Here is a 27,660-nt window from a genome sequence, read left to right on the forward strand (position 1 = left end):
TCCCGGGGCCGGGCGGGGCGGCCGCTGTCCCCGCCCCGGGGCGCTCCCGCCGCTTCCTGCGGGCACGGCCGGGACGGGGCGGGACGGGACGGGTCGGGGCGGCGGCGGTAGCGGAGCGCGGTGAGTCCGGTCCGGGCGGGAACGGGGCACGGCCGTGAGGTCAGCGGGAGGGGAGCCGGGGGTCCCCGCCGGGAGGGGGCGGTCCCGAGGGTCCCCGGCAGCGGGGGTCTCCCGGTGGGGCAGGATCCGGGGGTCCCGGTGATGCAGGAGCCGTTGCATCCCGGTGAAGCGGGAGCCGGGAGGCCCGGTGGAATGGGAGTCGTTGCATCCCAGTGGAGTGGGATTCCTGGGTTCCGGTGGGGCGGGAACCCTTGCATTCCCGCGCGGCAGGATCTGTGGGTCCTGGTAGGGCAGGAGCCGTTGCATCCCGGTGGAGCAGGATCCACGGGCCCTGGTTAGGCAGGATTCGTGAGTCCAGGGATGCCCGGAGTGAAGCAGGAGCTGGGGGTGCCCACGAAGTGGGAGTTGGGGATACTGGGGTCCCCAAGAGGCAGGAAGCAGCAGGACCTTGGGGTGCTGGCAGACCCCCGGGACAGGCACCCAGAGAAATTTGGGATGTCCTCAAGCCGAGCCGGGGGTGCAGGACAGGCTGTGGCATGTGGGGTGACCCTGGACAGGGGTCCCAGTGGGAGGTGGGGGTGTCCTGCGCCCCTCCTTCGGGATTAGGCGGCGCGACGCCATGGGCGCCGGGCACTAAGAGGCTTTGTCAGCCCCGCGGCTCGGTGCCGCCTTGTCCCGGGAATGCCGTGACACGGGGACCCCCGCGGTGCCGAGCCCCCCGAGTCCCCGCGGGCGGGAGCGGCGGCGCCCAGCCCGTGCCCGCCGGCCAGCGGCGGTGCCAGCCGGGGCCGGGAGCGACGGCCGCGGCAGCTGCGCCGGAGCCGGCGGCGACCTCCCCGCTCCCAAGGCCGCTGGGATTCTGGAAAATGCCTGGAAATGGTGAACCGCCTGCCCTTATATGGCTCCGGCGGGCTGGCGCGCCGCGGCCCCTCTCCCGCCGTGCCGTGCCGTGCCGATATCCTGGGAAAACGCCGTGGGCTGTGCCTCGCGCCCCAGCTCCCGCGCTGGAATGTGCAACGGGGCCGGCGATCCCACGGTGGGGAGAAAATCCCACCTCCCTCCCGCCGGCCCGGCACCACAAACCCGGCGCCTGCCTCAGTTTCCCCCACCGGGGAGCTTTGGGGACCCACCAGAGCCCCCTGTTCGGCACTCCAGGGGCATCGCCCGTCCTCTCTGGCGGGGTTGGGGAGGGTCGGAAGCGTGAAGGTCACAGCTAATCCCACCGGGGCAGGCGGGAGCGGGAGGGCTCTGGGCGGCCGCGTGCCCACCGAGGTGACACCGGGGGGGGGGGGGGGGGGGGGTAAGAGGATCAACTCCCCCGCTCACCGGGGCGGGCTGACGGTGGCCGACGGGCCCAGGAGAGTGGCCGCGGTCCCCGTGACGTGAGACCGGCGCCTTAATCACGGTGTTGTGAGCGGATTAGGATGGCCGAGGGTGGCCTTCGGGGACGGGCGGCGGTAGCCACAAATCCCCGCCCCGGTGTTAGGTGGGGGAGCCCCTGTCTGGTCCCTCCGTGCCACCTGGGGGTCTTCTTTTGTCCCCCCAGCAGGGTGGGATAAGGGTCGGACACTGCCCGGAGGGATGGTCGGGGTCTACTGTCTCTGGTGTCACCGGCTGGGTGCCCCCCCCCCGGGGTCGAGGTGACCCTGGGGCCGGGTGCCCCAAGCCTGTAGGGGTGAGGAATTTGGGGGCTGGGGGAGCTGCTCCCCCAATCACACAGGTCCGAGGTGTCCAGGAAGTGCCCCATGGCACGGTTGGGTGTGCCAGTACCCGGGGTTCCGGGCTGTGGCGCCACTGGGGACATGGACCTGAGCCCCACTTAGGAGGCACCGCGGTGGCGTTTTGGGGGGCTCCTGGCGTGCCGGGGAAGCCCCGGGGAGGGCGGTGGCTGGATGGCAGCCACGCGGCACGGTGGGTGTGGGGAAGCGGCGGCGGGAACCGGCCTGACCGGTTCGGTGCCGGCACCGGGGGTGCCGGGGGGCTCGGGCGGCCACGCCGCCGGCGCGGCACGTGGCCCAGCTCAAGGTCACTGTCCCCAGGGCCACCCGCCGCGGTGACCGGCTCAGTGTCCTCGACACTCCCACACGCTTTGCCACTGGCCGCTGTTTTCTGGCTGTCCCAACCGTGTTTGTGGCACTGAGCGGTTTCGGCGGCACGGGAGGATCCCGGTGGCACCGGTGGTCCGGAAGGGCGAGCCGGCGCTGAGCTCACCTGGAAGGTGTCCCGCGGGCGCGGCGGTGACGCACGGCCCCGGTGGGTGGGGGCAGAGGTGCTCGTCGCACCCGGTCCCAGCGCGGTGCCCGGGTCTGGGATGAGGAGGGGCTGGACTCCCAAATCTCAGCATTGGTGGGCTGTGCAGAGACTCCGTACCCAGGAATTTTTGGGGTCGGGGGATGCTAGCACCCCTTGGCATAGAGGGTTTGGTCATCAGGACTCTTTGTCAGCGTGAACTCCCTTGCTGCCACACACCACCCATGTTTGGGGACTCTCTGCACCCCCTAACCCACTATTCTCCCCCCAGAGCCGCCCTGTGCCCCACTGGTGCCGGGGGATGCCGGGATGCCGGTGCCCGTGTGCCCGCAGTGCCCTGCCCTGAGCCTGGAGCCCAGCTGTGCCATGGAGGATCCGCGCGGCACCAGGACCGAGCCGTGGGCCGAGGGGCTCCATAACGCCAACAACAATGCGTCCCCAGGGGGGTGGCCCGGTGCCCGTGGTGGGCACCCCCTGGCAGCTTTCGGGAGTCCCGGGGCCAAGCCCAGCTACCTGGACCGCGTGGTGCAGGAGATCGTGGAGTCAGAGCGCACCTACGCCCGCGACCTGCGCAGCATCGTGGAGGTGGGTGCCAGGGGGCACACGGGAGCACACCCCCTAGACACGGTGGGGGGTCTAGGGGTGCAATGGTGCCACCGTGGGTGCCCGGCAGGGTTACCTGGGCAAGATCATCGACGCGGAGGAGCCGGTGCTGCGACCGGAGCAGGTCAGCGCGCTCTTTGGGAACATCGAAGACATCTATGAGCTCAGCAGGTGGGGGAGCAGGTGCCACTGGGAGGTGACAGGAGTGTGACCCTGTCCCGTGGGTGTGTGGGGGGCTGTGGTCACCCTGTCCTCTCTGTGCCCCCCAGCACCCTCCTGCAAAACCTGGAGAGCTGCGCCAATGACCCCGTGGCTGTGGCCGTGTGCTTCGTCACCCGGGTAAGGGCACAGGGAGCCTTGTGGGGACACCAGGGGGGACACGTGGTCATACCAGGCTCTCACTGTATTCCCCTTACCTGCAGAGCCAGGAATTTGCCATCTACACCCAGTACTGCAACAACTACCCCAGGTGGGTTGGAGGCACAGCTGGGTGAGCGGGAGGTGGGCAGGGGGCGCAAGGGTGGGCAGGGATCTGAGCCCCCTCCCTGCCCACAGCTCGGTGGCAGCACTGACCGAGTGCATGAGGAGCAAGGTCCAGGCACGGTTCCTGCGGGAATGCCAGGAGCGGCTGCGCCACGCGCTGCCCCTTGGGGCCTACCTGCTTAAGCCTGTCCAGAGGATCCTCAAGTACCACCTGCTGCTCCAGGTGAGCGCCTGGCGCCCAGCACGGCACGGCGTGGGCACCTGCTGTGGCGTGGGCACCTTGCATAGCCTGGGGGGACACAGGGAGGGGCTGTGGGCATCTGGCCTAGCCTGGCTACCAGGCGTGGCACAGGGCATTGGCTTGGGTGCCTGGAGCAGTCCAGGCACCTGGCACGGCACATTCCCATGTCCTGATGCCACGTGCTGTGCCCAGGAGATCGCCAGGCACTTTGAGCACAAGGCAGGGGATGACTACGAGCTGGTGCTGGAGGCCATCGACACCATGACCTGCGTGGCCTGGTACATCAATGACATGAAGCGCAAGCACGAGCACGCCATCCGCCAGCAGGTGGGCACCAGGGGACACCAGGGAGGCACCACAGGGGCGGTGGGTGGCACCAGGTGTGACATGAGATGGGCACTGTGGCAAGGGTGCTGATGCCCCTGTGTCTGTGCAGGAGATCCAGTCGCTGCTGCTGGGCTGGAAGGGGCCGGACCTGACGAGCTACGGGGAGCTGGTGCTGGAGGGCACATTTCGGACACAGCGGGTGCGCCACGACCGTGCCCTCTTCCTCTTCGACAAGGCCCTGCTGATCACCAAGCGCCGTGGGGACCACTATGTCTACAAGAGCCACATCCCGGTGCGGGATGAGACAGGAGACTGAGGGTGATGGGGGGGGAGGGAGCCCACTGGGTGCCAGGGACTCCTGTGGATGCCCGGGATGGAGGCACAGGGTGGGTGCCAGGAACCACAGTGACTGCTGGGGTTGGGGGAACTGGGGAATGCTGGGAACAGGGGAGCCCAGTGAGTGCCAGGGACCCCAGTGGGTGCTGGGGTGGGAAGTTCCGGGGATGCTGATGCCTCTCCCGGCAGTGCTCCTCGCTGATGCTGATTGAGAGCACGAGGGACTCGCTGTGCTTCAGCCTGGCACACTACAAGCATGGCAAGCAGCAGCACAGCCTGCAGGTAGGGGGACATGGGGTGGGGGGCACCCTGGGGAAACACCCTGGAACCCCCTGCCCGACCCCACTGCCCTCCCTGTGCCCCTCAGGCCAAGAGCGTGGAGGAGAAACGTGTGTGGACTCACCACATCAAGCGGCTCATCCTGGAGAACCACCATGCCACCATCCCCCAAAAGGTGAGGTTGGTGGGGTGGGCACCTCAGTGACATCAGGGACCCCCTGGCACAGTGAGGCGGGACAGCTGTACCCCACCTTTGCCTCATTTCTCTCCATCCTCCCTCTACCCAGGCTAAGGAAGCCATCCTGGAGATGGACCTGTTCTGTAAGTGCCAGCAGTGCCCTATCATTCCCTCTCTGCCTTACTCCTACCCCCCCATTTTCCCTGGTGTCACTCCCTGTCCCCACAGATCCCCCACGCCTGCCCCGCTGCAGCCCTGAGCGCCTGAAGAAGAGCTGGTCCTGCCAGCCCCTGGGTGACGCTGCCACCGAGCCACTCCAGGGACGCCGGCAGTCTGGTGAGAGCCACGTGTCACCAGTGTCCCTCCTGTCCGTGTGTTCCCACCATGCTACCCCTCCGTCACCCTTTCACCAGGGCCCAACTGTGGCTGGGTGACAGCAATGCCCGCAGGGAGGGTGGCACTGGGTGCTGATGGTGCCCCGTTCCTGTTCCCACAGAGCCCTTCCAGCACCAGGGGCACACGGAGACGCTGCTGGAGCGGCTGCAGGGACACGGGGGGCGCAGGCAGTCGGGTGTGGACAGCGGACGGGATCAGGGGGCTCGGGGTGCTGATGAGTTGGGGGACACGGGGGTGATGCCACTGTCATCTCCCCTCCCCCCAGAGCCCACCAAGCACAACCTGTGGCACCTGGGCGAGCAAGGTGAGCTGGCACGACCGCGGCACCAGTGTGGCAGGCAGAGGGGTGGTTCAGGGCCATGGCGGGGAATTTTGGGTGCTCCCTCCACTAACCTCTGCTTTTCTCTATCCCGGCTGGCAGGGCTGAAGGTAAGGCCGGGTGTGGTGGGTTGGGGTGCCCAGTCCCTCCAGCCCTGGCACGGGGCGCTGAGCCTGGCGCTCACCCCCACACAGAACACCGGCAGCAACGGGGCGCTCCTGGAAATGGGGGAACCACACCAGCACCCCAGAGCCTGGGCAGCGGTTGAGGGCATGGTGGCGGAGGAGGAGGAGGAGGAGGAAGAGGAGGCTTTGGGCAAGGACTGCCAGGAGGAGCTGCCAGAGTCCAGGGATCTGCTGTTGGAGCCCCAGGAGGAGCAGGTACCTACACCAGCCCTTCGGACCCCAGGGAGGGCATGCAGAGCACCCCAAATTGCTTCTGGGGCACTCCCACACCACTCCTGGGGTACCCTGCCTCACTACCAGGACATCCCACTCCAGTCCAGGGCACCCCATGTTGCTCTCAGTGCTCCCTCCCAGGGCCCCATGGCTTGGCTGGGATTTAACCTGCTCGGAGCACCTGGGTGACCCCCCCAGCTCATGACTCCCCACATTTGTCTTGCCCAGGCTGGGGAACACCCATGGGTGCTGGAGGGACCCAAGCGGCCGAGCAGCTGGGGGCCAGGGAGCTGTGAGAAGGTCAGTGTGACCCCCCGGCCCCCACCCGGGAGTGCCCAGGGACCCGGCACCCACACCCCTAACAGCAGTGCTGAGGAGCACCCCAAGGTCCCCAAATCCCCGTCCCTGGTGGGGACCCTGGCGCTGCCCAGCGGGGACAGGGAACCGGAGCACACTGCGGAGGATTTGCAGGTGTTGAGCAGCGAGGAGGAGGAGGAGGAGGAGGAGGGGGAAGGAGCCGCCAGCATCCTGCCACCCTCAGTGCTGGACCAGGCCAGCGTCATTGCTGAGCGGTTCGGTGGCGGCAGCAGCTTGTCCCGAAGGAGCAGCCTGGCGCTGGAGGGGACCCTGGGACGCACCCCCAGCCATGGTGGCAGCACCCTCAGCCTGGATGGGGGCCCCCCGCTCGAATCTGCGGAGCCTGGGGAGTCCCGCAGTGCCATCCCCTCGCCTGAGCCCTTCATCAGAGCCCGCCGGGAATCGCTGCTCTCCAACCGGGACCGCCTGCTCCTCGACAAGATCAAGAGCTACTATGGCCATGCTGAGCACCGCGATGCCGGCTTCGGGGTGCGCCGCCGCGAGAGCCTCTCCTTCATCCCCAAGGGGCTGGTGCGGAGCTCCGTGTGCCGCCTCAATGGGCTCCCACGGCCCCCCGAGAGCCCTGAGCCCCCGACCCAGCCCGAGGCACCAGAACTGTGCCAGGAGAATGGGGCGCAGCCTCCCGAGCCGCTGCTCATCCTGGAGGAGGATGATGTGGGCACCGCGGTGTCACCCCCAGGGCCGCCCCCGCAGCTGCTGCTGACACCCCCTCACTTGGGCACCAAGGTGTACCAGCTGGCGCGGCAGTACAGCCTCCGCATCAAGAGCCGCCGTGCTGGCACCCACCGCCCTCCACTGACACCACAGGAGGACGGGGCCCCCACCCCGAGCACCCCTTTGCTGGCTGTGCCGCAGGACGAGGCGCTGGTGGCATCCCCGTCCCCACGTGGCCCCCGCAGCCCCTCGAGCCCCGTGGGCGCCGAACCCTTCACCTGGCCCGATGTGCAGGAGCTCCGTGCACGTTTTGGTGGCCCGCGGCCGCCGCTGGTGAGCCGCAGCCGCTCGGCGCCCGAGGGTCCCAGCCGCGGTGGGCGCCCAGCCGGGAAGGAGCGGGGCAGTGCCCGGAGCCGCAGCGCTGAGACCAACGGGGGCTCTAACATCCCGAGCCCGGCGCCAGCGCGGTACAGCAGTGACGGGGCGCTGTGGGTGGCTTCCGAAGCCCCTCTGGGCCCGGGGCAGCGGGTGGTAGTGCTGGACCGGCTGCCAGAGCCCCCGGCCTACGTGCAGATCCGCTCGCCCACCACGCGGGAGAAGATCTGCCTGAAGGCCGTGGTGGAGCGCTGCAAAGCCTACCAGGCGTCCGAGGAGTACCGGCGGCGCTGCCCCGAGACCCCCAGCAGCCCCGAGCCGCTGCGCCACGGCCTCGTCAGGGACCTGCGGCAGAAGTTTCAGACCCTTGACGCTGCCAGCTAGGGGCAGGAACGGGTAGAACGGGTGTCCTGTGGACTCCAAGGGAAGGAGCACCCCATGGACCCCCAACCTTCCTGGGAGAAGGAGCACCACATGGACCTCAATTCTAGTTGGAAGAAGGGTCACCCCATGCATCCTCAACCTGCCTGGAAGAAGGGGCACCAAATGGACCTCCAACTTACCTGGAAGAAGGGGCACTCGATGGCCCTCCAGGCTGTTTGGAAAAAGGAACCCTTTGGGAACTTCCAATCTGCCCAGGAGAGGAGGCACCCCCATGGACCCTCAGCCCTCTTGAAAGAAGGAGGACCCCATGGACCCCCAGCTTGTCCAGGAGAAGGGGCACCCCATGGACCCACAGGAAAAGGGGCACCCCATGGACTCCCAAACCCACCTGGCAGACGGAGGACCCTGGGGACTCCCAACCTGCTCTGGACAAGGGACACCCCCAGTACTCTCTGCCCACAGGACCTGGGGCACCGCAAGAACCTCCCACTACAAGTACCAGCGGCGCCCCGTGCTCCACAGGCACCCAGCACTGCTCCCCACTTGCTTTCACATCTTTATTAGAAAAAAAACCCCAAACTGAACCCAAAGTTCCTCTGTGGTCGCCCGCCCCCCCCCCCCCCTCCCCCAGGGTGTCTCGGCCCAGCTGCGGGGTGCAGGGGGCCCCCCCACCCCGGCTGGGGGGGGCACGGGATGGGGGTGCCAGAGAGGGGCCCCCATGGGCTGACGCTCTTTGGTTGGTGCCCGCGGGGGCCAGGGGGTCCCCCCTCTGCACCCACGCGCTGCGGTGGGGGGGGTTATGGCTTTGGGGGGCACCCACGCACCCCCCGTGCGGGTGCTGGGGGGTCCATGCACACCTGTGGGGCGCACACCTGTGCCGTGCGTGCGGAGGGGGGCCGGGGGTGCACCTGCATGCGGGGACACACGTGTGCAGACGTGTGCGTGCAGGGACACGTATGGGCACGGGGGGCACATGCCTGGGGGGCGCCTGCGGCCGCCTCCACACAGGGGTGTGCCTGAAGCGTGTAAATGTATGTATATATATAAATACAAATATATATATATACACTGTGCACACGGACACGTGTGCTCGTGGCGGGGGGGCTGGGGGGCTCCTGCCCACGCGTGACCCCCGCGTGCCCCTCTGGACCTGGTGGCACCTGTACAGGCACCGCACACGCGTCTCCTTACGCACGCATGGCCCCACTGGCGTGATGCAGGGTGTCATTCCCCCTCCCCCCCCGCCATCCAGGGGGGTTATTTCTTTTTTGGGAAGAAGCTGAAGCGTTTCTCCTTGTCCTTGCGGGGCATGGGGGCTTCAGGGGGGGCCGGGGGTATGGGCAGGGGGAGGCTCTGCACCTTCCCGCGGCTGCCCCGACACTCCTTGATGGCCGTGCTCAGCCCCTGCAGCCAGGCCTGCAGCTCTTCCTGTGGGCATGGGGGGTGGTCAGGGGGGCTTCCCTGGCGCCCAACAGAGTCCCAGCCAACCCCAGAGCCCCCTGAGTGATGCCAGTTGCTCCAAGTCTTCCGCAGGCACCCATGTCCCATCGGGCACTGCCAACCCCTCACTGTGTCCTCATGGCACCCCTGGCCATCCCCTCCCCCTCTGAGCATTGCTGGCCAGTGCTGACTACATTCCCCTGGCCATTCCTGTGTACCCCAGTCACTCCTGGCCACCACCCCATCCCCATGACAACTACAGCCACCCCATATATCCCTGGGCACCACTGGTGTCCCCCTGGGAACAACCTGTGTCCCTCTGGACCTCTCTGACCACCCATGTCTCCTTGGGCACTGCTGACCACCACCACATCCCCCAGCCACCCTGTGCCCCCTGGGTTCCACTAGCCACCCCGTGTCCCCCAGGCCACCCCTCACCTCATCCTTGCCATGGAAAAGCCACTCACTGCCGTTGCTGAGCCTAGGGACAGAGCACAGACACCAGTGCCATGCACGCCCACTGTGCCACCCCGCAAGGTGCCGCACCCTCACCTGAGCTTGAAGACGTGTTTCTTCTTCTTGTAGCCCGCGGGCACCTCGCAGCGGGCGTCCCACAGCCCCAGGGGCTCCTCGCCCTGGCACGGCAGCCCCAGCGCGCGGCTCTTAGCGTCCTTGAAGAAGGCGAGCTGGCCGCCCCGCAGGACGCAGTACCGCGTGCTCCATGACCTGCACCAGCACCGTGTCACCCTGGGGACACCGCCCCGCCGGGGACACCGCGCTCGCCGCCGCCGCTGCCGTGCCTACCGGTTGGATGCGCGCTTGGTGGCCGCCTCCAGGTCGTGCTTGCGGCCGAGGTAGCCCTCCAGCTGGACGCTGCTGACACGGGCAGGCAGCGTGGCCGGCTCCTCCGGCTCCTCCCGCGGTGGCCGTGGGGTCGGTGACACTGGCTCCTCATCACCTGTCCTCGGTGCCAGCTGTTGCGAGGCAACAGCACGGTTATGCTGCAGTGTCACCCACCCACCGCCCCTGACAGACCCATGGCAAGGTGTCGTGCCCTCCCATGGTGGCACTGGGCACATGGGTTGCTGTCACCAGTGGGTCATGGACCTCGGTCTGGTGGCCTGGGGGTAGGTCACCCCCAGGTCTCCGTACCAGTGACATCATCAGCTCCGAAGTGTGGGAACTGGAGCACCCCAGTGAGTGGGTGGATGCCAATGACCCCACCAGTTCTGATAGGTGAGAACTGGTGACTGCTGGGAGGATGGCTCAGCATCCCCATCCCAGATGTGATCCCCCACTGAGTGCCTGGAATCCTGCAGTGATTCCAGCCCTGGGAACCCTCCATGCAGTGCCAGTGACCCCACCACATGCAGTGTGTGGGAACTGATGGCTATTAGGAAGACCCCAGTGAGCATCTGGGACATGGTCCAGCCCTGGCACTCAGTGTGGTGTCAATGTGTGTGTGTGTGTCCATGTGTCCAGCTCCAGTGTGCAGGAGGAACTGGTGGCTACTGGGAGGACCCCAGTGAGCAGCTGGGACATGGTCCAGCCCTAGGACCTCCAGATCTCAGTGCCAGTGACCCCACCAGCTCCAGTATGTGGGAACTGGTGGGTGCTGGGAAGACCCCAGCAATCAGCTGGGACCCTCAGCAGTGCCAGTGAAGCCACCAGCTCCAGTACACAAAAACCGGTGCCTACTGGGAGGACCCCAGTGAGAGGCTGGGACATGGGCCTGCCCTGGCAGCCCCCAGTCTTGGTGCCAGTGTCTCCTCAGATTTGGGGTGATGAGGTTGAACCAAGCTAGATGAGCAGTCCTGGGAGCCACCTCAGTGTTGTTGCCAGCCCAGGGGACATGGGGACAGTGAGAGGTCTGGCTGGGGACCATGGCATCAGTGCCATCATCTCGAGGCATCAGTGGTGCCTGATGAAGGGGACGCCTATCCAGCTGGGTGCCACAGGAGGGGCTTGGTCAGGCCCCCTGTCCCCAAGGAGCCAGGAGATGCCCATGTCCCCAGGCAGGCAGATCTTGTCCCAAGATGCGTAGTCAGGGTCTTGTCCCCAAGCAGGCGAATGTGATCTTGCTCCCAGGGCAGCAGGAGATGTCCCATGTAGAGGGGGCTTCTGTCCCCAAGCAGGGAAAAGTGTCTGTGTTCCTGAGCAGGCAAAGACCACCCTGTCCCCAAGGAGCCAGAAGATTCCCATGTCCCCCAGAATGCAGAGTAGGACCCTGTACCCAAGGAGATGCCCATGTCCCTGAGCCAGCAGAAATGTTCTTGTCCCCAAGCAGGTTCTCCAGGATCCTGTCCCCACCCAGGGGAAAGTGATCTGGTCCCCAGGGATCCAGAAGATGGCCATGTTCCTGAGCAGGCTGGCAGTAAGCAGAGAGCACTCCTGTCCCCAAGCAGTTGAAAGTGGCCATGTCCCCAAGCAGGCAGAGAGGATCCTGTTCCTGAGCAGCCAGAAGATGCACATGTCCCTGTGCTGGCAGAAATGATCTTGCCCCAAGGAGCCAGGAGATGCCCATGTCCCCAAGCAGGCAGAAGAGGCAGAAGGGGTTCCTGTCCCCAAGGAGCAAAAGGATGCCCATGTCCCTGAGTAGGCTGGCAGTAAGCAGAGAGGGCTACTGTCCCCAGGCTGATGAAAATGGCCATGTTCCCAAGCAGGCAGAGGGGTACACTCTCCCTGAGCAGCCAGAAGATCCCCACATCCCTGATCAGGCACAAATGAGCTTGTTCCCGTGTAGGCACTCAAGGATCCTGTCCCTGGGCAGGGGAGAGTGACCTGAGGAGCCAGGAGATGCCCATGTCTCTAGGCAGGCAGAAAAGGCAGAAGGAGAGGTTCCTGTTCCCAAGCAGGCAGAGCCACAGAGAGCCATTGTGTCCCTGCACAGGCAGAGCACGTGGGAGGAGCAGAGAGCCGGCAGCGAGCACAGGGGCTGGCACATGGTGACAATGCCCTGTGGGCGACGATGTCTGCCTCGCAGGGTGACAATGCTGCAGGGTGTAAGGATGCCACACAGGTGCTGATGCCGTGCAGAGTGACAACATCCCACAGGGTGATGATGCCCCACAGGGTGACAGTGCCCCACGGGGTGACAATGCTCCATATGGTGACTGTGTCTCTTGGGGTGATGATGCTCCAGAGGGTGATAATGACCCACAGGGTGAAAATTCCCTGCAGGGTGCTGATGCCCTGCACAGTTCCAGTGATGTCCCGCAGGGTGACAATGCCCTGCAGTGTGCTGATGTCCCGTACAGCAATGATGTCCCTTGAGGTGACACAGTGGCCCCAGGGCAGACACTCCAACTCTGGCTGCTGCATGGATCCCAGACACACACATACACCATGGGTGCCACCCCCAATGTCACCCCAGGAGTTGGGGCAAAGGGGACCTGAAGTACCCCTCTGCCCACCTGGCCTTTTTGGGGTCATTCAACATTTATTCAACACAAGGCAAGGACAAGGTGAGGGTTGGGAATGCAGGGATCTGTCAACACAGTGAGGTCATGGTCACAGGGGTGCCAGGAGCTGTGGGACATGCAGGAACACCTTTTTGCATACAGGGACATATTTTGCATGCAGGGACACCTTTTTGCATGCAGGGACAACTTTTTGCATGCAGGGACACTTTTTGGTCATCAGGGAAGGTAAAAGCTAAACTCAAGAACTGACCGGCTCTGGTCCATCTGTAGTGGGCAGCGAAGTGTCCTGTGTGCTCACATCCTTCTTCTCCTCCTCTTCCTCCTCCTCCTCTGACCTGCACAGGGAGACAGACAGTCAGCATCCCCATCCTAGACATGATCCCATAGGGATGGGGCTGGCTGCTGCTCCCTGTCCCCCTTGAGGGATGAAAGCCCGGTCAGGGTGAAGCTTGACCTTCATCTCTCCCCTTCATCAACATCAATTTATTGCTTGCAAAAGGCAAATTGCTAAAAAGCCCTTTAATGCTACAAAACATCCTTAATGGTTTGAGAAAAGGGATGTGGAAACAGTGTCCCTGGTCACATGGAACGATGGTGGCATCCCTTACCCGGCCTCCAGCTCCCCATCCAGATCCAGGCAGTAGTCGGGAGCTTCGGAGCGCGTCATCCCATCCCGCACCAGCCCCTCACGCAGAGACCGCCCGCCAAGGAGCTCCAGCTGCCAGGCAAGGAGTGAAGGTGGTAAGGGATGGGGGGGAGATTGTGGCAGGGCCGGCAGAGGCCTCATCCCAAGCCTTTCTCACCGTTGTCAGCTTCCTGAGGGCAGCAATGCGCTCCTCCCAGGTGGCGGAGGACTTCTCAAAAGCCTCATGCCGCTTCAGCAGCTTCTCCACCGCATCCACCGTCTGCCCGTAGTCGCTGCTGGCCAGGTAGGGCTCCTGAGCCATGAGCCACGACTCGGCCACCGAGGCGTCGCGGGAGAACTGGCACACCTCCAGCACTGTGGGAAGGATGGGCAGTGCTCAGCCCCTGGACCAGCTGCCCCGCTGCCCCCGGCACTGCTGTGCTCCTCCCTGGCACCCCCAGTGCACTCACGCAACCGCAGCCGCTCCCAGCGCTGCTCCCACGTCTCCATCATGGCTTTCCTCTTGTCCACCAGCTCCACCAGCTTCGCCTTGATCTGTGAGGGGATGCTGTTAGGGAGTGGCACAGATGGCATCACCCCCACCACACCCCATCCCTGATTCCCTCACCTCTGGCGAGTCCTGGTGCTTGCGCTGCAGCAGTTTCTTGCCCAGCTCGATGCAGTCAGTAAAGTTCTTGCCTCGAGCATCCACCTCAGCCTTAATTCCCTGGTGGTATTTCATCAGCAGCTCCACCGAGGAGACATCCCTGAGGACAAAGAGGCGCCAGGGTCAGTGGTGCCATCAGTTCCATGTCCCATCCCGGGTGCCCACTGGGTGCATCCATACCTGGGTTTCTCCTGTGTCTCAATCTGCCGGACGGTGCTCTCCATCCAGGAGAGCAGATCCCGTGCCATGCTGAAGAAGCGGTGTTTGTCAGCCGTGTCTGTCAGCCGTGCCCTGCGCCCGCTGCATGCTTCCAGCAGCTCCTGCAGCGCTCGGGACACCTCCTGCTCCTTCTCCTGGATTCCAGCTGCCTTCTCCCCGGCATAGGCGGTCTGCAGGCGCGCTGCTGTCTCCCGAAACTGCTGCACCTGCACGAACCACAGAACCGCTTGGGTTGGAAAGGACCTCAAGGACCATTGAGCCCAGCCTCCCATCACGGGTAGGGACACCTTCCACCAGACCACAGAGAATGCTGAGTGCTGGCACCCATGTCAGGTTGGAGCCTCACCTGTGCCTCCAGCAGCTGGAGATCCCTCTCAAAGGCGTTGTGCATGCGGTGGAAAGCCTCCACTGTGCCAGCATCCTCGCCCAGATCCTGGGGCAGTTCCTGGCGCCGGGTTGCGATGAGGGCCAGCAGCTCAGCACCGTCGTAGAAGTATTTATGGAGGTCATGGGAGGCGGCGAGGAGCTGCATGCGGGTGTCAATCAGCTCCAGAAGGTCGGCCCAGCTCTCGTTCAGCCCATCCTTCCACTCAGCTATGGTGGCTGCCTCGATGTGCCCCGCATCAATGAGGTCCTCAATGGTCAGGTTCACCCGGTCCACGCGCTCCTGCCCCACGCTCCCTGTCTCCCGCGCGAACTCACGAAACTTCTCTCGCAGGAGCTGCATGGAGGGAAGAGAAGAGTCAAGTCACCCCCCTCAAGCCACCCGCCAGTACTGCCACATCCACAGCATCATTCTCACCATGACATGGTCCAAGTCCTGCCCCATCTCCGGGGAGGAAGCAACCACATCGCGCTCAGCAATCCACTGCTCCAGCTCTTCCACCTCCCGCTTCAGCTGGAAGAGGTGGGACATGTTCTCCAGGCGCCGGCGGCGCTCCTCGGCCGCCTCCTTCAGCCCCGCGTAGTGCTTGTCCACCTGGCCCTGCAGCCGGATGATCTGCTCCCTGCGCGGCCCCGGCACACAGACACCCAGTTCTCACCCTCGAAAAAATGTCCCCGACCCACCCGTGTTGACATCCGGGGGGGTTGAGGGTGAAGGACCCGCTTTGTGCTCCCCATATCCCTCTCCGACCACCTCCCTGCCCAACTGGAGCAGCTGCCAGAGCTCCAGCTAAACCCCCCACCCACACAGTGCTTAGGGCACGGGGCTGCTACGAAGGACAAGGGACATGTGGCATAGCACCTACCCCTCAGGGTGGCCGGCAGAGAGCAGCTGCTGCGCCCTCCCCGCCAGCTCCTTGATGGTTTGTCCGTAGTCCTCGATGGAGCGCAGCTGCCGGACATGTCTCTTCAGCATCATCAAGCAGCTCTCCTCATCCTATGGCACGGAAAACATCGGTGCCATCAGCACCTGGCATGGCTGGGGGACAGGGACTAGGGTCTAGACTCAGTGCCTGCCCTACGGGAATGTCCTGGCTCCATCAGATACCACAGGGAGCAATGGTGAGCTCTGAAGGGCATGGCATGGAATGGGTGGATGCTGTGTGATGGCATGGGAATGACACATAAGAGCAGGGCACACCATGGTGTCACATGTGGACGATGTTCAACAGAACAGCGTGGCACTGCCTGGGTCAACACTGGATATCCCAGCAAGGCACGGCCCAGTGCAGCACAGACCCCCAAACACGGAGCACCACATGGAATCACTCCTCACCTTTGGTTTCTCCTCGGGTCCCATGAAGAGCTCCTGCTCGCTGACCCAGGCCTCGGCCTCGTCAGCATCCAGGTAGTACTGCTGGGCCTCTTCAGCCTCCCGCAGGCGCCGGTGCCGGGCAGCCGCCTCCTCCTGCAGCGTCTCCCACAGCGCCCGCAGCTCCTGCGCCTGTGCCGCCAGCTCCGGGCCTGGCTCCTCGCTGCTCCCCACTGCCTCTCCCCGGCTCAGCACCTCGCCCAGGCGGGGGGCATGGCCCGCCAGCTCCTTCTGCAGTGTCTGCCGGCAGGAGGGAAGTCACAGTGAGAATCGCCCATGGAATGGATCCCGAGGGACCACCCGGGATGGTGGCTGTTGGTGCAGTACCCAGGCTCACCTCATTCCTCTTGGTCAGGCGCTGCACGCTCGCGAGGTCAGTGCCATGATCCGTTGATCTCGCCAGGGAAAGCCGCTCCTGCACCCACAGCTGCGGGAAGGAGCACCCACTGAGTCCCCTGCAGCACCCATGGGTACCCCCAGCCCCTCAGGCCTTGCCACAGCAAGGACACTCACCATCTCATCCTCCAGATCCCGCCCCAGCTGGTACATGGCCTTGGCAGTCTCCAACTCCTTCCTCTTCCTCTCCAGTGGCTCCAGCAGCTCAAGGACTCGCTGCCGGAGCATTTCCTCCTGCCTGGTGGTATCTGGCACATCCCCAGCACCAGGGGTGCCCTGCCACCCCAGTTCCTCCAGCTCCTTCATCCATGTTCTCACTTGCTCTTCCAGTCTCTGGCAGGGCAAATCCATGTGAGTTAGGGATCTGAGCCAAGATGGAGAACCCCAGTCCCATTTGGGAACAAACTCCATCACCTCGGACCTCCTGTCCCTTCCCAAAGGACCCTGTGAGGTGCCAGTACCCACCGTCAACCTCTTCAGCAGCAGGTTGGTGGCGGTGAGGTCCTTGACCTTCTCAGCATGGCGCAGTTCCTCCTGCGCCCGCCCCAGCCAGCTCTCCAGCTCCCCGTAGCTCCGGGCATACAGCGCCGCGCGCTCGGCCTCGAACAGCTGCCGTCCCTTGTCCTCGGCCGCGCCGCGCAGCTCGGCCCAGCGCCGGCGCAGCTCCTGCAGCCGCTGCGCCACCTCCACGCCGTACTGCGGCTTGCGCCCAGCCAGCTCCGTCCCCTCCTGCGGCAGCAGCACAGAGTGGGGTGGTCACTGTGGCACGGGGACATCTCACCCATGCAGCAGGCTGGGAGCATTCCAGAGTCATGGGACCTCTCAGGACAACGAGTCCAACCATTCCCCCAGCACCGCCAAGGCCACCACTAACCCATGTCCCCAAATCCTGCCAGGCATGGGGATTCTACCACTGCCATGGGCAGAATGTGCCAGGGCTGCACAACCCTTTCCCTGAAGAAATTTTCCCTGATACCCAATCAAAACCTCCCCTGGTGCAACTTGAGGCTATTTCCTCTCATCCTTTCCCTTATTTCCTGGGAGAAGAGGCCAATCCCCAACTGGCTGAACCGTCCTGTCAGGGAGTTGTAGAGAGCAAGAAGGTCCCCCCTGAGCCTCCTGTTCTCCAGGCCAAACCTCCCAGCTCCTCAGCAATTCCTCATGCTCCAGATTCTTTCCCAACTCCGTTCCCCCTCTCTGATCACAGTGCTGGCACCCACCGCCTCAATCTTCTCCAGCCAGCTCTGGTTGGGTGCCAGCTCAGCCATGAATGCCTGGTGCTTCTGCCACTTGCTGTGCAGACCACGGGCTTCTCCATAGGAGACATCCTGAGCCATCAGCATCTTCTCATCCACCCAGGCATCAAACTGAAGAGAGGGGTGTCAGTGCTTAGCCAGTGGGGACCCCCAGGGATGCCACCAGCCATCCTGAATTCCTACCTCACGGCAGCTCTGCAGGAAGGTCTGTAGGTCGTGGTTGTCCTGCATCAAACCCGCTGCCTCCTCCACCTTGTCCATGACAGCTCCATGCCTAGCAGGGAACCATGGATGTGCAGCATCAGCCCTGCTGCCCACACACTGTCCACCCATCCGCCGGCCCTGTGCCGGACTCACCGCTCCTGGAGAGTTCGGCACTTCTCAGAGATCTTCTCGGCAAAGATGTTCTCCTCAGCCACCAGCTTGGTGCCACCAACCACCACCTCTGGAACCTTCTTGGCATTGCTCTCCACACCAGCGCGAAAGTTCTGGAAGCGGTGCAGGGCAGCAGCCGAGCCCTCCAGCGTGGAGGGCAGCTCCAGGTGGGACAGCGTGTACTCCTGAGTGGCACAGCAAGGGATCAGCGCATGATCACCCGTTTTTGGGGTGCCCGTGAGCCCCAAAAGACATCACTTGAGCACCCACCTGCTTGGTGAGGAGGATCTCTGCCTGCTTGGTGTCGCGAAGGAACTCCTGGAAGTTGCGGCACTGGGTGAGGAAACGCTTCCGAGCCTCTGCCATCTTGCCCAGGGCAGCCCAGCCGTCCTTCACGCCGCCCAGGCGCTGCCGCAGCCCCTCGTATTCGGGGTCCGTCTGTCCCCGCAGCACCCGCTCCCCCGCCTCCACCAAGGCGGCGAAGGCTCCCGCATGCTCCTCAGCATCGCGCCGGGCCGCTTCGTGCCGCTGCAGCATCTCCTCTGCCTCCCCCAGCGTCGCCGGCACCTCATCGACGGCCGCCACGGCTTTCTGAGCGCCGAAGAGCCACGCCTGGAAGTCATCCAGGTCCTGCAGGAAACTCCGGAGCTGCCCGGCTTCCCCCAGGGACGCTGCGCGCTCTGCCAGGGCCGCCTGCAGCTCGTCCCAGGCGGAGGTGGCCATGGCCAGCTTCTGGGCCACCTCGGTGGCCGCCTCGGGCCGCTCCTCGGCCAGGCGCTCGGCTTGGGAGCGCAGGGCGGCCAGGCGGTCCTGGGCCACCGCCAGCTCCCGCTCGATGCCGTAGAGCTTGCGCTGGGTAGCCAGGACGCCGGCCAGGTCACGGCCCAGCTCGGCCGTGGCCTCCACCGCCCGGGCTTTGCTCCGCAGCCATTTCTGGGTCTCCTCGGACTCCAGGTTGTAGTTGAGGAGGCGCAGTGCCGAGCCCACTGCCCTCCGGCGCTCCGACACCAGCTCCCGGAACCGGCCCCACCTGCGGGACAGAGGCGGGGGATGGCAGGGAATGCACTGGCACCGCGTCACCGCCTGCCCCGGCACCACCGCCACCACCACCGCCACCGTACCTCTCGTTGAGCTGGTCCCGGCACTGCCGGACCTGGGGGCTCCGTGGGTGCCCGCTAGCCAGGAGCCCGTCGGCCGCCTGGTTGACCGCGGCGATCTGGGAAGCCACGGTGGCCATGTCTTGCTCCAGCCCGTCCAGCCTGTGGGAAGGTCCAGGCTTAGAACGAGCAGCAGCTCTGGACAGGGCACGGCGGCACCGCCACGGCGGGGGCTCCTTCCTACCTGCGCTGCGTCACGTCCAGGTCCTCCAGCGCCTGCGGCACCTCCAGCTCCGCCAGCCAGGTCTCCTTGGAGCCCATCCAGAGATGGCAGGCGTCGCTCTCCCCGAAAACAGTGTAGAGGTTCAGGGCATCCTGCAGCTGGCGGCCGCGGCGCTCGGCCAGCGCGGCCGCCTCGGCGTGCAGCTCCCGCAGGGCCGCCAGCCGGCTCTGCGCCTCGGGGCCGGCGCGCAGCTCCGGCGGGAAGCCCTCGGCCTGCTGAGCCAGCCTGTCCAGCTGCTCCCGGGCGGCCGCCAGCTCGTCCAGCAGCTCCTGGTGCTGCCGCAGCAGGACGAGGGTGCGGGATTCATCCTGGCCCAGCTCCTCGGCGGCCGCCCGCCGGCGGGCATCCTGCAGCCCCTCCGCCAACTCCTCCACCTCCGCCTGGAACTGGAAGAAGCCCTCGGCTTCCCGCAGGCCGCGCCGTCGGAACGCCGCCAGCTCCTCCAGCTGCGCCCACAGCGCCCGCACGGCCGCCCCCCGCTCCCGCAGCTGCTCGGCCGCCCGGCCCGCGGCCGCCAGCCCCTCGGCCACCGCCAGCGTCTGCTCCAGCCGCCCGCCCCGGCTCCGCAGCTCGGCCTCGAAGGCAGCGTGCCGGCGCTGGAGCAGCAGCACACCCGGCAGGTCCTTGCCGAAGTCCAGGGAGGAGTAGAGCTGCTCCTGCTCCTTGATCCAGCTCTCTGCCTCGTCTAGCTCCCACAGGCAGGTCCAGAGGGAGCGGGATTGCTCCAGCAAGGCCCTCCTCCGCGCCGCCAGTACCTGCAGCTCTCGCCGGCACATCTCCAGGTGGCTCACACGGTCCCGGATGACTTTGGGGTCACAGGGACGATAGCCTGGGCAGGGAGCAGGGTGGGTGCTCGTCAGGACAGTGTCCTGCTTTCCCTTGGCCATGCCAGGGATGCAGGGGTGTCCTGGCACACCTACCCTCAGCATCAGCAAAGCGGAGGGCAGCAGCGCTGATGGCCCGGGTCTTCTCTGCCTGTACGGCCATGTCGGCCTCCAGCAGACGGTGGGTCTGCAGCAGCTCCTCTGCTTCCAGAAGGTGCTTCCCAGATTCAGGAGATGCCAGTTTCACCTGCAGGAGACCCTCACCTATTACCCACTGACACCCAAAACTCAGCACCAGCACCCTGACATCTCATCTCCCTCCTTGGTGAGCTCCCACCAACACCTGGTGGGACAAAGACAGCTCACCCATGGTGACACCCAATGCCCACAGCTCACCTTGACCTCATCCATCCAGTCAATGCAATGGAGCATCTCCTGGAAGAGGTGCTGCAGGGTGAGGTTCATCTCCAGGCGCTGGCGCCGGGCAGCCAGCAGCTCCAGGAGCTGCTCCCAGAGCCGCAGGATGTTGTCCTTCCGCCCGTTGATGCGCTGGATGTCGTGGTAGCCCTCCAGCTCCAGCTCCTTGGCCACCGCCTCAATGGCCTGCACCCTCTCCCTGTAGGCAGCCGTGTCTGTCTCGATGGCCTCGTGCTTCTTCTTGGCCGCCTCCACTGCCGCCAGGTCCTGCCCAAAGTTGTCCTGCCCAGCACAGAGCCCGTGGTGAGGCTCTGGTGAGCTTCCCAGGGCGGGGGGTCCCTGGGGTGGGTGGTCCCCTCCTCACCTGGGCCACCAGGCGCTGGTTCTCGCTCAGCCAGGCCTCCCGCATGGCTGCTTTGCGGTCGAAGCGCCGTGCCAGCTGCTCCAGCTTCTCCTGACGGATCAGCTCGTTACGCAGCGCCAGCTCCCGCTCATGCTCCGCTTTCTCCAGCTGCTCCCAGGCCTGGGGGAAGGCGGCATTGGACAAGTGGCACAATCCCCATATCCTGCATCCTCCCACCCACCCATGTCTTGTTCTGTTGGTGACCCCCAGGTGGAGGAACACAGCCTGCCATGGGATGGATCAGTACTGTCCCAGTATGGATTCTGCATGTCCTGGGATGGACCTGAACTGCCTCAAGAGATGGACTCAACCTGCTCCAGGACTCATCCCAGCCTGCCCAATGACCTGAACTGCTCAGGGATGGACCCAATCTGCCCCAGGAGAGGAGTTCAGTTTCCCCCAGGAGATGGACCTGACTCGACCCCAGGAGACAGCCCCCAGCTCCCACAGCAGACGGAGCCCATACCCGGTTGATGTCAGAGACCAGGCGCCCCTCGTGTGGGGTGTAGACGCGCTGGTTGTTGGCCCTCATCCGCGACTGGATGGTGAAGAGCAGCACCTCCAGGTTGCCCTTCTCCTGAAACCTGCCCCAGAGAGAGCTCAGCGTTGGGCACCCTTGGGTGCCCCACACCACCGGGCGGGCATGGGGAGCGGGGGGCTCTTACTTGGGGGGCTTCTCCACGGTGCGGTAGGTGCTGAAGGCTTGCAGCTGGTGCTGCACTCCAGCCAGCGAGTTGGCAAAGCTGCGGCTGTTGAGGGAGGCGATGGTCTGCTCAATCCAGGTGAGCAGGTCGGACGCCAGCCCCCCATAGCCCTCGATCATCCGCTCTGTCTCCTTGGCGTGCTCGATGACCTGTGACGGGACCAGGGGTGAGCATGAGGGTCTGGCACCCCAAGAGAACACCCCCAGCCACTTCAACACCATACCCTACCTTGCCCAGGCGCCGTCCCTCCACCTCCAGCACCTTCATCTTGGAGAAGTAGTGGTAGAAGGCCACCACATAGGTGATGATGGACTTCTCATCGGGATTCTCCGTGAACACATCTGCCCGGTGCGAGTGAGAGGTGTCACTCCTGACCCAACCTCAACCCACTTCACAGGCCACCCCAGCCTCATGAGGTCCCTCCTGTGCCCACCCAGGCCCTCCTTCCATGTATTGGGAACCTCTCTGTGCTCCAGACTCTGGAGCCTGGGAATATCCCAGGGGAAACTGAGGCAGGAGGACAAGCAGCAGTTGCCTCACCTTCAGGGTCGAGGAGAGGAGTGATGCCCAGGTGCCGCTCTGCCACACTGAACGCATGCTCCAGGTTGTGCCGGGCATTGGATTTGGTAAGGTTTTGGAAGTCAACCAGCTCAGGCCTGGGGACAGAGGGCACGAGACAGCAGTGACACACCTGTGGGACATCTCTCAGTGACACTGCCGCCCCAGTGCCTGCTGCTGTGCCACCTACCTGTGCCTGTGGATGAGGGCATTGAAGGCCAGCCCATCCTTCCAGCTCGAGGTGAAGTTGGTGACATTCACATGGGGGTACCTGCGGTGGGGACAGGGCGTCATTGTCACTCTCTGAACACTCACAGACCCTGACATGGTCATGTGGGGGTCCCACCACCTACCCTGCTGTCTTCATCTGGCACCAGAGCAGCAGTGCATCCCTGGCAGAGCGAGTCTCCCGGCCCTCCTGCGTCTCCACAATGATGTCCTGGATCTGGGGGCAAAAGGACATTATTCTGGGGTAGGAACAGCAGTTCCATGGAGGATGGCTCCCACCTGGGAATGAGGTGTGAAGCAGAGGGATTCCCCAAACCACCTGTCCTCACCTGGAAGCGGAGGATGATGGTCCAGATGAGGCCGAGGACAAGGCGGTGGTTGCCATCCACGATATCATGGGAGCCCATGTTCTCCAGGTGCACCCGCTGCTCCTTCAGGAACTGCAGCGCCTTGTCCACATTCTCCAGGCAGTGGATCCGCATCCGGCCCTTGGTGGGCTTGGGCTGGGGTGTGACAGTGCTCAGTACCCTCCCTCCCACACCAGGCACCCCAAGCCCTGCCCAGGGACACCCCTACGCCCATGCTGCCACCCCTTGGCCAACACCAAGAAAAATTGTGTACAGTGCCATGGGCAGGCCAAGTCCCAGGGTCTCCGGCTGGATGGGATTCCTACCAGAAGCTCTCCTGACAGCACTTCCAGCAGCTTGATGAGCACCCGTCCATCCCGGAGGTCCATGTAGAGGTCTGAGATGCGGCAGGTGACACGAGCCAGGTGCGAGTTCACCCACTTGGTGAAGGTTTTCTTCTGCACGGCCTCCCGTTCATCTGGAGTGACAGCGGGCATGGGGTCACCGACAGTGGGGACAACCCAGGTGGGACCGAGGGGACCTGCCACCCACCTGCCAGGGCCTTGATGCGGGAGCGCTCGAAGAGCCGTGCAGAGCTGTTGTCATTGTCCAGCTCATCGTCGGACGCGTCCCAGCGGACATTGATGCGGCTGTACTGCTGCTGCAGCTCCAGCTGCTCGTAGTCATTGGCCGAGGTCATGGTCCCAGTGTGCCCCGGCCCGGTGGCCGTTGGCTACCGGTGAGAGGCCCCTGGGGGACAGCGGGACCGTGAGCATCAGTGTGGCCGCGGTGGCTCACCGGCCCTGCGGCACGTGGGGATTTGCAGCTCAGAGCCTTGGGATAAGCTGCTCAGAGGGATTTAGCCTCGCCCCACCCAGGTGTTGGGGGGGCACCTGGCAGCTGCCCTCTCCAGGACCACCATGCTGAGCCCTGCCGAGCTCTGCTAATGGCTATTTACGGTGCTGAGTCCCCACCCAGGTCCGTCTGCCCAGCTGAAACCCCAGCCCAGGTCCCCAGAGGTGTCCCCCCAATCCTTGGATGCCCCCAGGGAAGGGGCTGCTGCTCACTCCCACCCCGACCCCTGCACTGCACAGGGGCTTCGCCCGCACTGGTGGCAGAAAGTGGGTGACAGCTGCCGGCAGGGGGGGGCACCCACCCCCGGGGACATTTGAGACATAGATAGGACATGGGACATGACTGGTATCTAAAAATGCCTCTGAGCAGCTGTCGGTGGCTGCTGAGGCCCCTGAGGGGTGCAAGGAGATGGGCTGGGGCTCCCTACAGCCAGCAGCATGTCCAGGACCTCTCCTGCAATCCAGAGCTGCAGAGAGCCCTCAGTAGTGGGTGCCAGGGGGAACCCATGTGCCCCAAATCCCTGCTGTCCCCGTGACCTGTGACAACTCATGGGCCCCCAGCTCCCCCTCGGATGCCCCGGGCATCCCCCATGTCCCCCCTGGCAGGGTTATCAGGGTGGCCCAGGCTGTGCCACACCCCAACTCTGCACCCTAATCGGGGCAGCACAGGCAGGGCCTTGGCTTGGACCTGGAGGCACTGGGAGCGTGCAAGGACATGGAGGAGCGTGCAGGAGTGTGGGCAGCACAGCAAAGACACTCGGGAGCACACCAGAGTGTGCAAGTGCGAGGGAGGGCATGGAGAAGGGTGGCAGGGTGTGTACCTGTGAGCCAGGACACGCAGGGACTTGTCACAGCATCCACGTGTGAACGAGGACATACAGAAGTGTGACAGAGTGCGCCTGTGAGCAAGGACACACAGGGACATGCCAGAGCGTGCACAGGTGAACAAGGACAAGTAGAAATGTGCCAGAGTTTGTATGCCAGAGCAAGGACATGCAGGAACACACCAGAGTGTGCATGGGACACACACGACAGGCACTCGCGTGGGTGCAGGGCCATGCAGATGTGTACCAGAGCAGGCAGGAGGGCAGCCCCTCATGCCATGACTCCGTGCCTCTGCCAGAGCACCCAGCTCGCCCTGGCAGGAAAGCCTTCTGGGAGACCAAATCTGGGGATTTTGTCCCCAAAACTTCAGGGACTGCCAGCAGTTTGGGTGTGCTAAGTTGTGTCTGGTGTCTGCAGGAGAGACCAGTTCTGACTGTGACCCCGACAACACAGCAGCAGGGCCATGGCTGCGAGCATCCAAGGAGGAGAAAGAGGAGGAGGAGGAGGAAGAGGAGGAGGAGGAGGAGGAGGAGAAGGAGATGACGCCGAAGGGAGCCACAGCAGGCCCATGGGAGCATTCCGAGCGCGGGCGCTCACCCACCCTTTAAATCTCCCTCCGCCACACCGGCGCCTTCCGAGCATCCCTCCCTGCCACAGCCACGCCGCCACCAGCACCCGCCACCCGGGAATTGTCATTCCTGCCGCTCAGCGTGCGGAAAGCTGGGAATGCCAGCATGCCGGCCTCGCCGCCAGCATCCTGCGGCCATGGCCCGGGCAGCGTCGCCTTCCTCGGCCAGCGGCTCGCCTCGGTGAATCAGCACTTCCCGGTGAGGGGCTGGCACCGTGCCACCACCACGGTCCCCCCGCTGGGCATAGGGAATGTCCCCCCACACCCCAAGGGCGGCTGGGGCAGCAGTTGGCACCTGGCACTTATGGCACCCTCAAACCCATTCCCTGGCTCATCCCTCACAGCCACAGCATGCTGCCAGCAAGCCCATTTCCAGTGCACAGAAACTCATCAGAATCGCCCAAAACACCCCGAAATTCTGTCCCATCACTGCCACCCAGAGCCTGGCGTGTCCCCATTGCTCCACTTCACCAAAACACTTGGATTTGGCATCTCCCCCATGTCCACAAGCAGCCATGCTCCGGTTGGGAAGGGGCAGGGGCCGGGGGGCAGCCCCCCAGCAGCCCCCTGCGTGCCAGGCGCGGAGCCAGGCCTGGGAGCAGATGGTCCCTCTCGGCACGGCCGCGCGGCACAGCACGGGGCACCTGGGCATGGAAAGGCACGGCACAGCTCCTCCGGCAGCGCTGCCCTGCCCCGGCCAGGGCTCCCCAGCCACACTCCCACCCGCCAGGAGAATTTGGGCTTCCCCAGGGCCACATGCCGGCCGTACCAGGACTGTCCCATGTCACCCAAGCCGGTGACACGCACACGTGCTGACACTCCACAGACATTTTTGGCTATAAATAGGCCTCCCCTGCGCACGGCGCTAGCTGAGCCCCGCTCCCTTCTTAGGAGCTGCCCCCCCCTGCACCCCAAAACCACCAGACAGTGCCCCAAAACCACATGATAGCTATGAAATATTCTGTGGGGGGCTATGCTGGCACCCAGCAGGGTTTACTGAGTCTCCTGTGCTTGCCACTGTCTTCCAGGGCACCCCAATCCCCTGGTTTGGGAGCTGGAGATTTATAAAGGGAAAAGCTGGGAAATCAGGCCTGGGAGACCCCTGGGTTATTGGGGTGAGGGTAAGAATTCCCCCAGCCCAACGCCCACCCGTGAACATCCTCCTGGCACCGGGACAAGAGGGACAAGGGCATGGCACCCCAAAAACCCTTCCCAGTAACCCTCCAGTTTGCCCAGTTGCTAAAAGCTGGGAAACGAAGTGGGTTGGGTGATGTGTCCCACCAAGACCCTCAGGACTCGGCTTTTCCACCGTGTCCCAACAGTGCTGGGAGCACCAAGGACTAGTGTGGGGAGCCCTCCAGGAGTTGACACCCCAGGAAAAATGTCCCCAGGGTGTCCCCACACTGTCCCCGGGCTGTCCACAGGGTGTCCCTAGAAAGTCACCGCCACTCGCCCGCCCCGTCCTTCCCGAGAGCAGCCCCGAGGGACGCGGGGTAATAGCAGACCCCCCGCCGCGGGGGAAAAGGGGGCTCAGGCTCCGCGGAGGTCTGTTCACCCTCGCCACCAAACTTTCCTCCGTGCCCACCGTCGCCCCCCGGTACCGCGCCCCGTGTTCGGTGCCGCACCCCCCACCCGGTATCCCCGGGGCGGGCAGCGCCTGCCGGTGCCCCCCCCCGCGTGTCCCCGGGGACCGGCGCCTCCCGCTGTCCCCCGGTCCCTCCCGTGCTCCCCGGAGCGGCGCATCCCGGTGCCGCGGGGTCTCACCTGCGCGGGGCGGCGGGCGGGCGAGCGGCGGCGGCGGCGGCGGCGGGGCCGGTGCGGGAGCGGGGCGGGGGGAGCGGAGCCGCCCTGCACCGCGATATAAATAACATTATCTGGGCGCGCAGGGACATTCCTACCCGGAGCCGGCGGCGCTGCCCGGCCCCGATAGCCCCGCTCCCCCCGGGAGGGCCGGGCCGAGCCGACCGGGCGGGCGGGGACGGGGATGGGCGCAGGGACGGGGACGGGGACGGGCCGCCCGCCCCGCAATGCAGCACAGCGGCGCCCCCCGGCCGCCAGCGCCACCGGCACCGGCAGCAGCACCAGCAGCACCGACACCGACAGCACCGGCAGCGGCAGCACCGTTGGCGGCAGCATCATTGGCAGCAGCACCGGCGGCACCGGCACCTGCGGGCTGCGGAGAGGCGCAGCGCTCCGCCGACACCGGTGGGGGTCCCCGGCCATCCCCTCCGGCCAGCCCACGTGTCCCCCGCTGGCCCTGGATGCCCCCCAGCTAATCACAGGCACCCCTCAGCTAGCCCTAGGTGTCCTCCACCAGCCCTGTGAGTAGCCCAACTCGTCCCAGGCACCCCCTCATTAGATCTCTGTGTCCTCCAGCTCCTCCCAGGCATCCCCTAATTTGTCCTGGGTGACCCCCAGCCGCCCTGGATGTCCCCCAACTAGTCGGTGGTGCTCTCCATCTAACGCAGGCAGTCCCCAGCTAGCCTTGGATGACCCCCAGCTAGCCCAAGCCGCCCTACAATCAGCCCTGGGTGTCCCCCACTATCCCCGGATGCCCTCCAGCTAGTCACAGGCACCCCGCACCTGGACCTGGGTGTTTCCCACTAATGCAGAGT

At 64.9% G+C, this 27,660-nt stretch overlaps 2 protein-coding genes across 4 annotated transcripts; one reads left to right on the forward strand and one right to left on the reverse strand.

Annotated features, from left to right (window-relative positions):
- On the forward strand, window positions 1–8,794 carry PLEKHG3 (pleckstrin homology and RhoGEF domain containing G3). The gene is made up of 16 exons (XM_071428042.1): window positions 1–120; window positions 2,642–2,955; window positions 3,044–3,144; window positions 3,243–3,312; window positions 3,396–3,442; window positions 3,529–3,679; window positions 3,890–4,024; window positions 4,134–4,316; window positions 4,550–4,642; window positions 4,728–4,814; window positions 4,927–4,960; window positions 5,046–5,153; window positions 5,314–5,517; window positions 5,635–5,642; window positions 5,727–5,912; window positions 6,159–8,794. Exons 2-16 carry the CDS (start codon window positions 2,680–2,682, stop codon window positions 7,719–7,721), a joined length of 3,246 nt encoding a protein of 1,081 aa, XP_071284143.1. The 5' UTR covers window positions 1–120; window positions 2,642–2,679; the 3' UTR covers window positions 7,722–8,794.
- On the reverse strand, window positions 8,265–27,153 carry SPTB (spectrin beta, erythrocytic). 3 transcript variants are annotated; one of them, XM_071428014.1, is made up of 36 exons: window positions 26,810–27,153; window positions 23,291–23,488; window positions 23,065–23,216; window positions 22,721–22,894; window positions 22,517–22,608; window positions 22,354–22,434; window positions 22,146–22,261; window positions 21,834–21,946; window positions 21,567–21,754; window positions 21,368–21,485; window positions 20,863–21,021; window positions 20,478–20,780; window positions 20,178–20,328; window positions 19,219–20,086; window positions 18,999–19,136; window positions 18,148–18,907; window positions 17,860–18,062; window positions 17,686–17,776; window positions 17,467–17,613; window positions 16,712–16,975; window positions 16,364–16,579; window positions 16,188–16,277; window positions 15,815–16,090; window positions 15,345–15,475; window positions 14,897–15,101; window positions 14,441–14,815; window positions 14,056–14,300; window positions 13,837–13,975; window positions 13,679–13,763; window positions 13,387–13,583; window positions 13,192–13,301; window positions 12,834–12,918; window positions 9,966–10,135; window positions 9,714–9,887; window positions 9,600–9,642; window positions 8,265–9,149 (listed from the first exon to the last, which is right to left on the reverse strand). In XM_071428014.1, exons 2-36 carry the CDS (start codon window positions 23,436–23,438, stop codon window positions 8,979–8,981), a joined length of 6,978 nt encoding a protein of 2,325 aa, XP_071284115.1. In that variant the 5' UTR covers window positions 23,439–23,488; window positions 26,810–27,153; the 3' UTR covers window positions 8,265–8,978. The 3 variants fall into 3 exon arrangements, with proteins under 3 accessions (XP_071284115.1, XP_071284116.1, XP_071284117.1); XM_071428015.1 differs by lacking the exon at window positions 26,810–27,153 and adding an exon at window positions 24,414–24,491; XM_071428016.1 differs by lacking the exons at window positions 8,265–9,149; window positions 9,600–9,642; window positions 9,714–9,887; window positions 9,966–10,135 and adding an exon at window positions 12,512–12,689 and having other exon boundaries at window positions 26,810–27,149.
- Window positions 27,154–27,660: the final 507 nt, after the last annotated feature.

This window comes from Agelaius tricolor, unplaced genomic scaffold, assembly GCF_023055355.1.
Source record: "Agelaius tricolor isolate 1412-34295 unplaced genomic scaffold, bAgeTri1.0.p SCAF_5, whole genome shotgun sequence".
NCBI lineage: Eukaryota > Metazoa > Chordata > Aves > Passeriformes > Icteridae > Agelaius > Agelaius tricolor.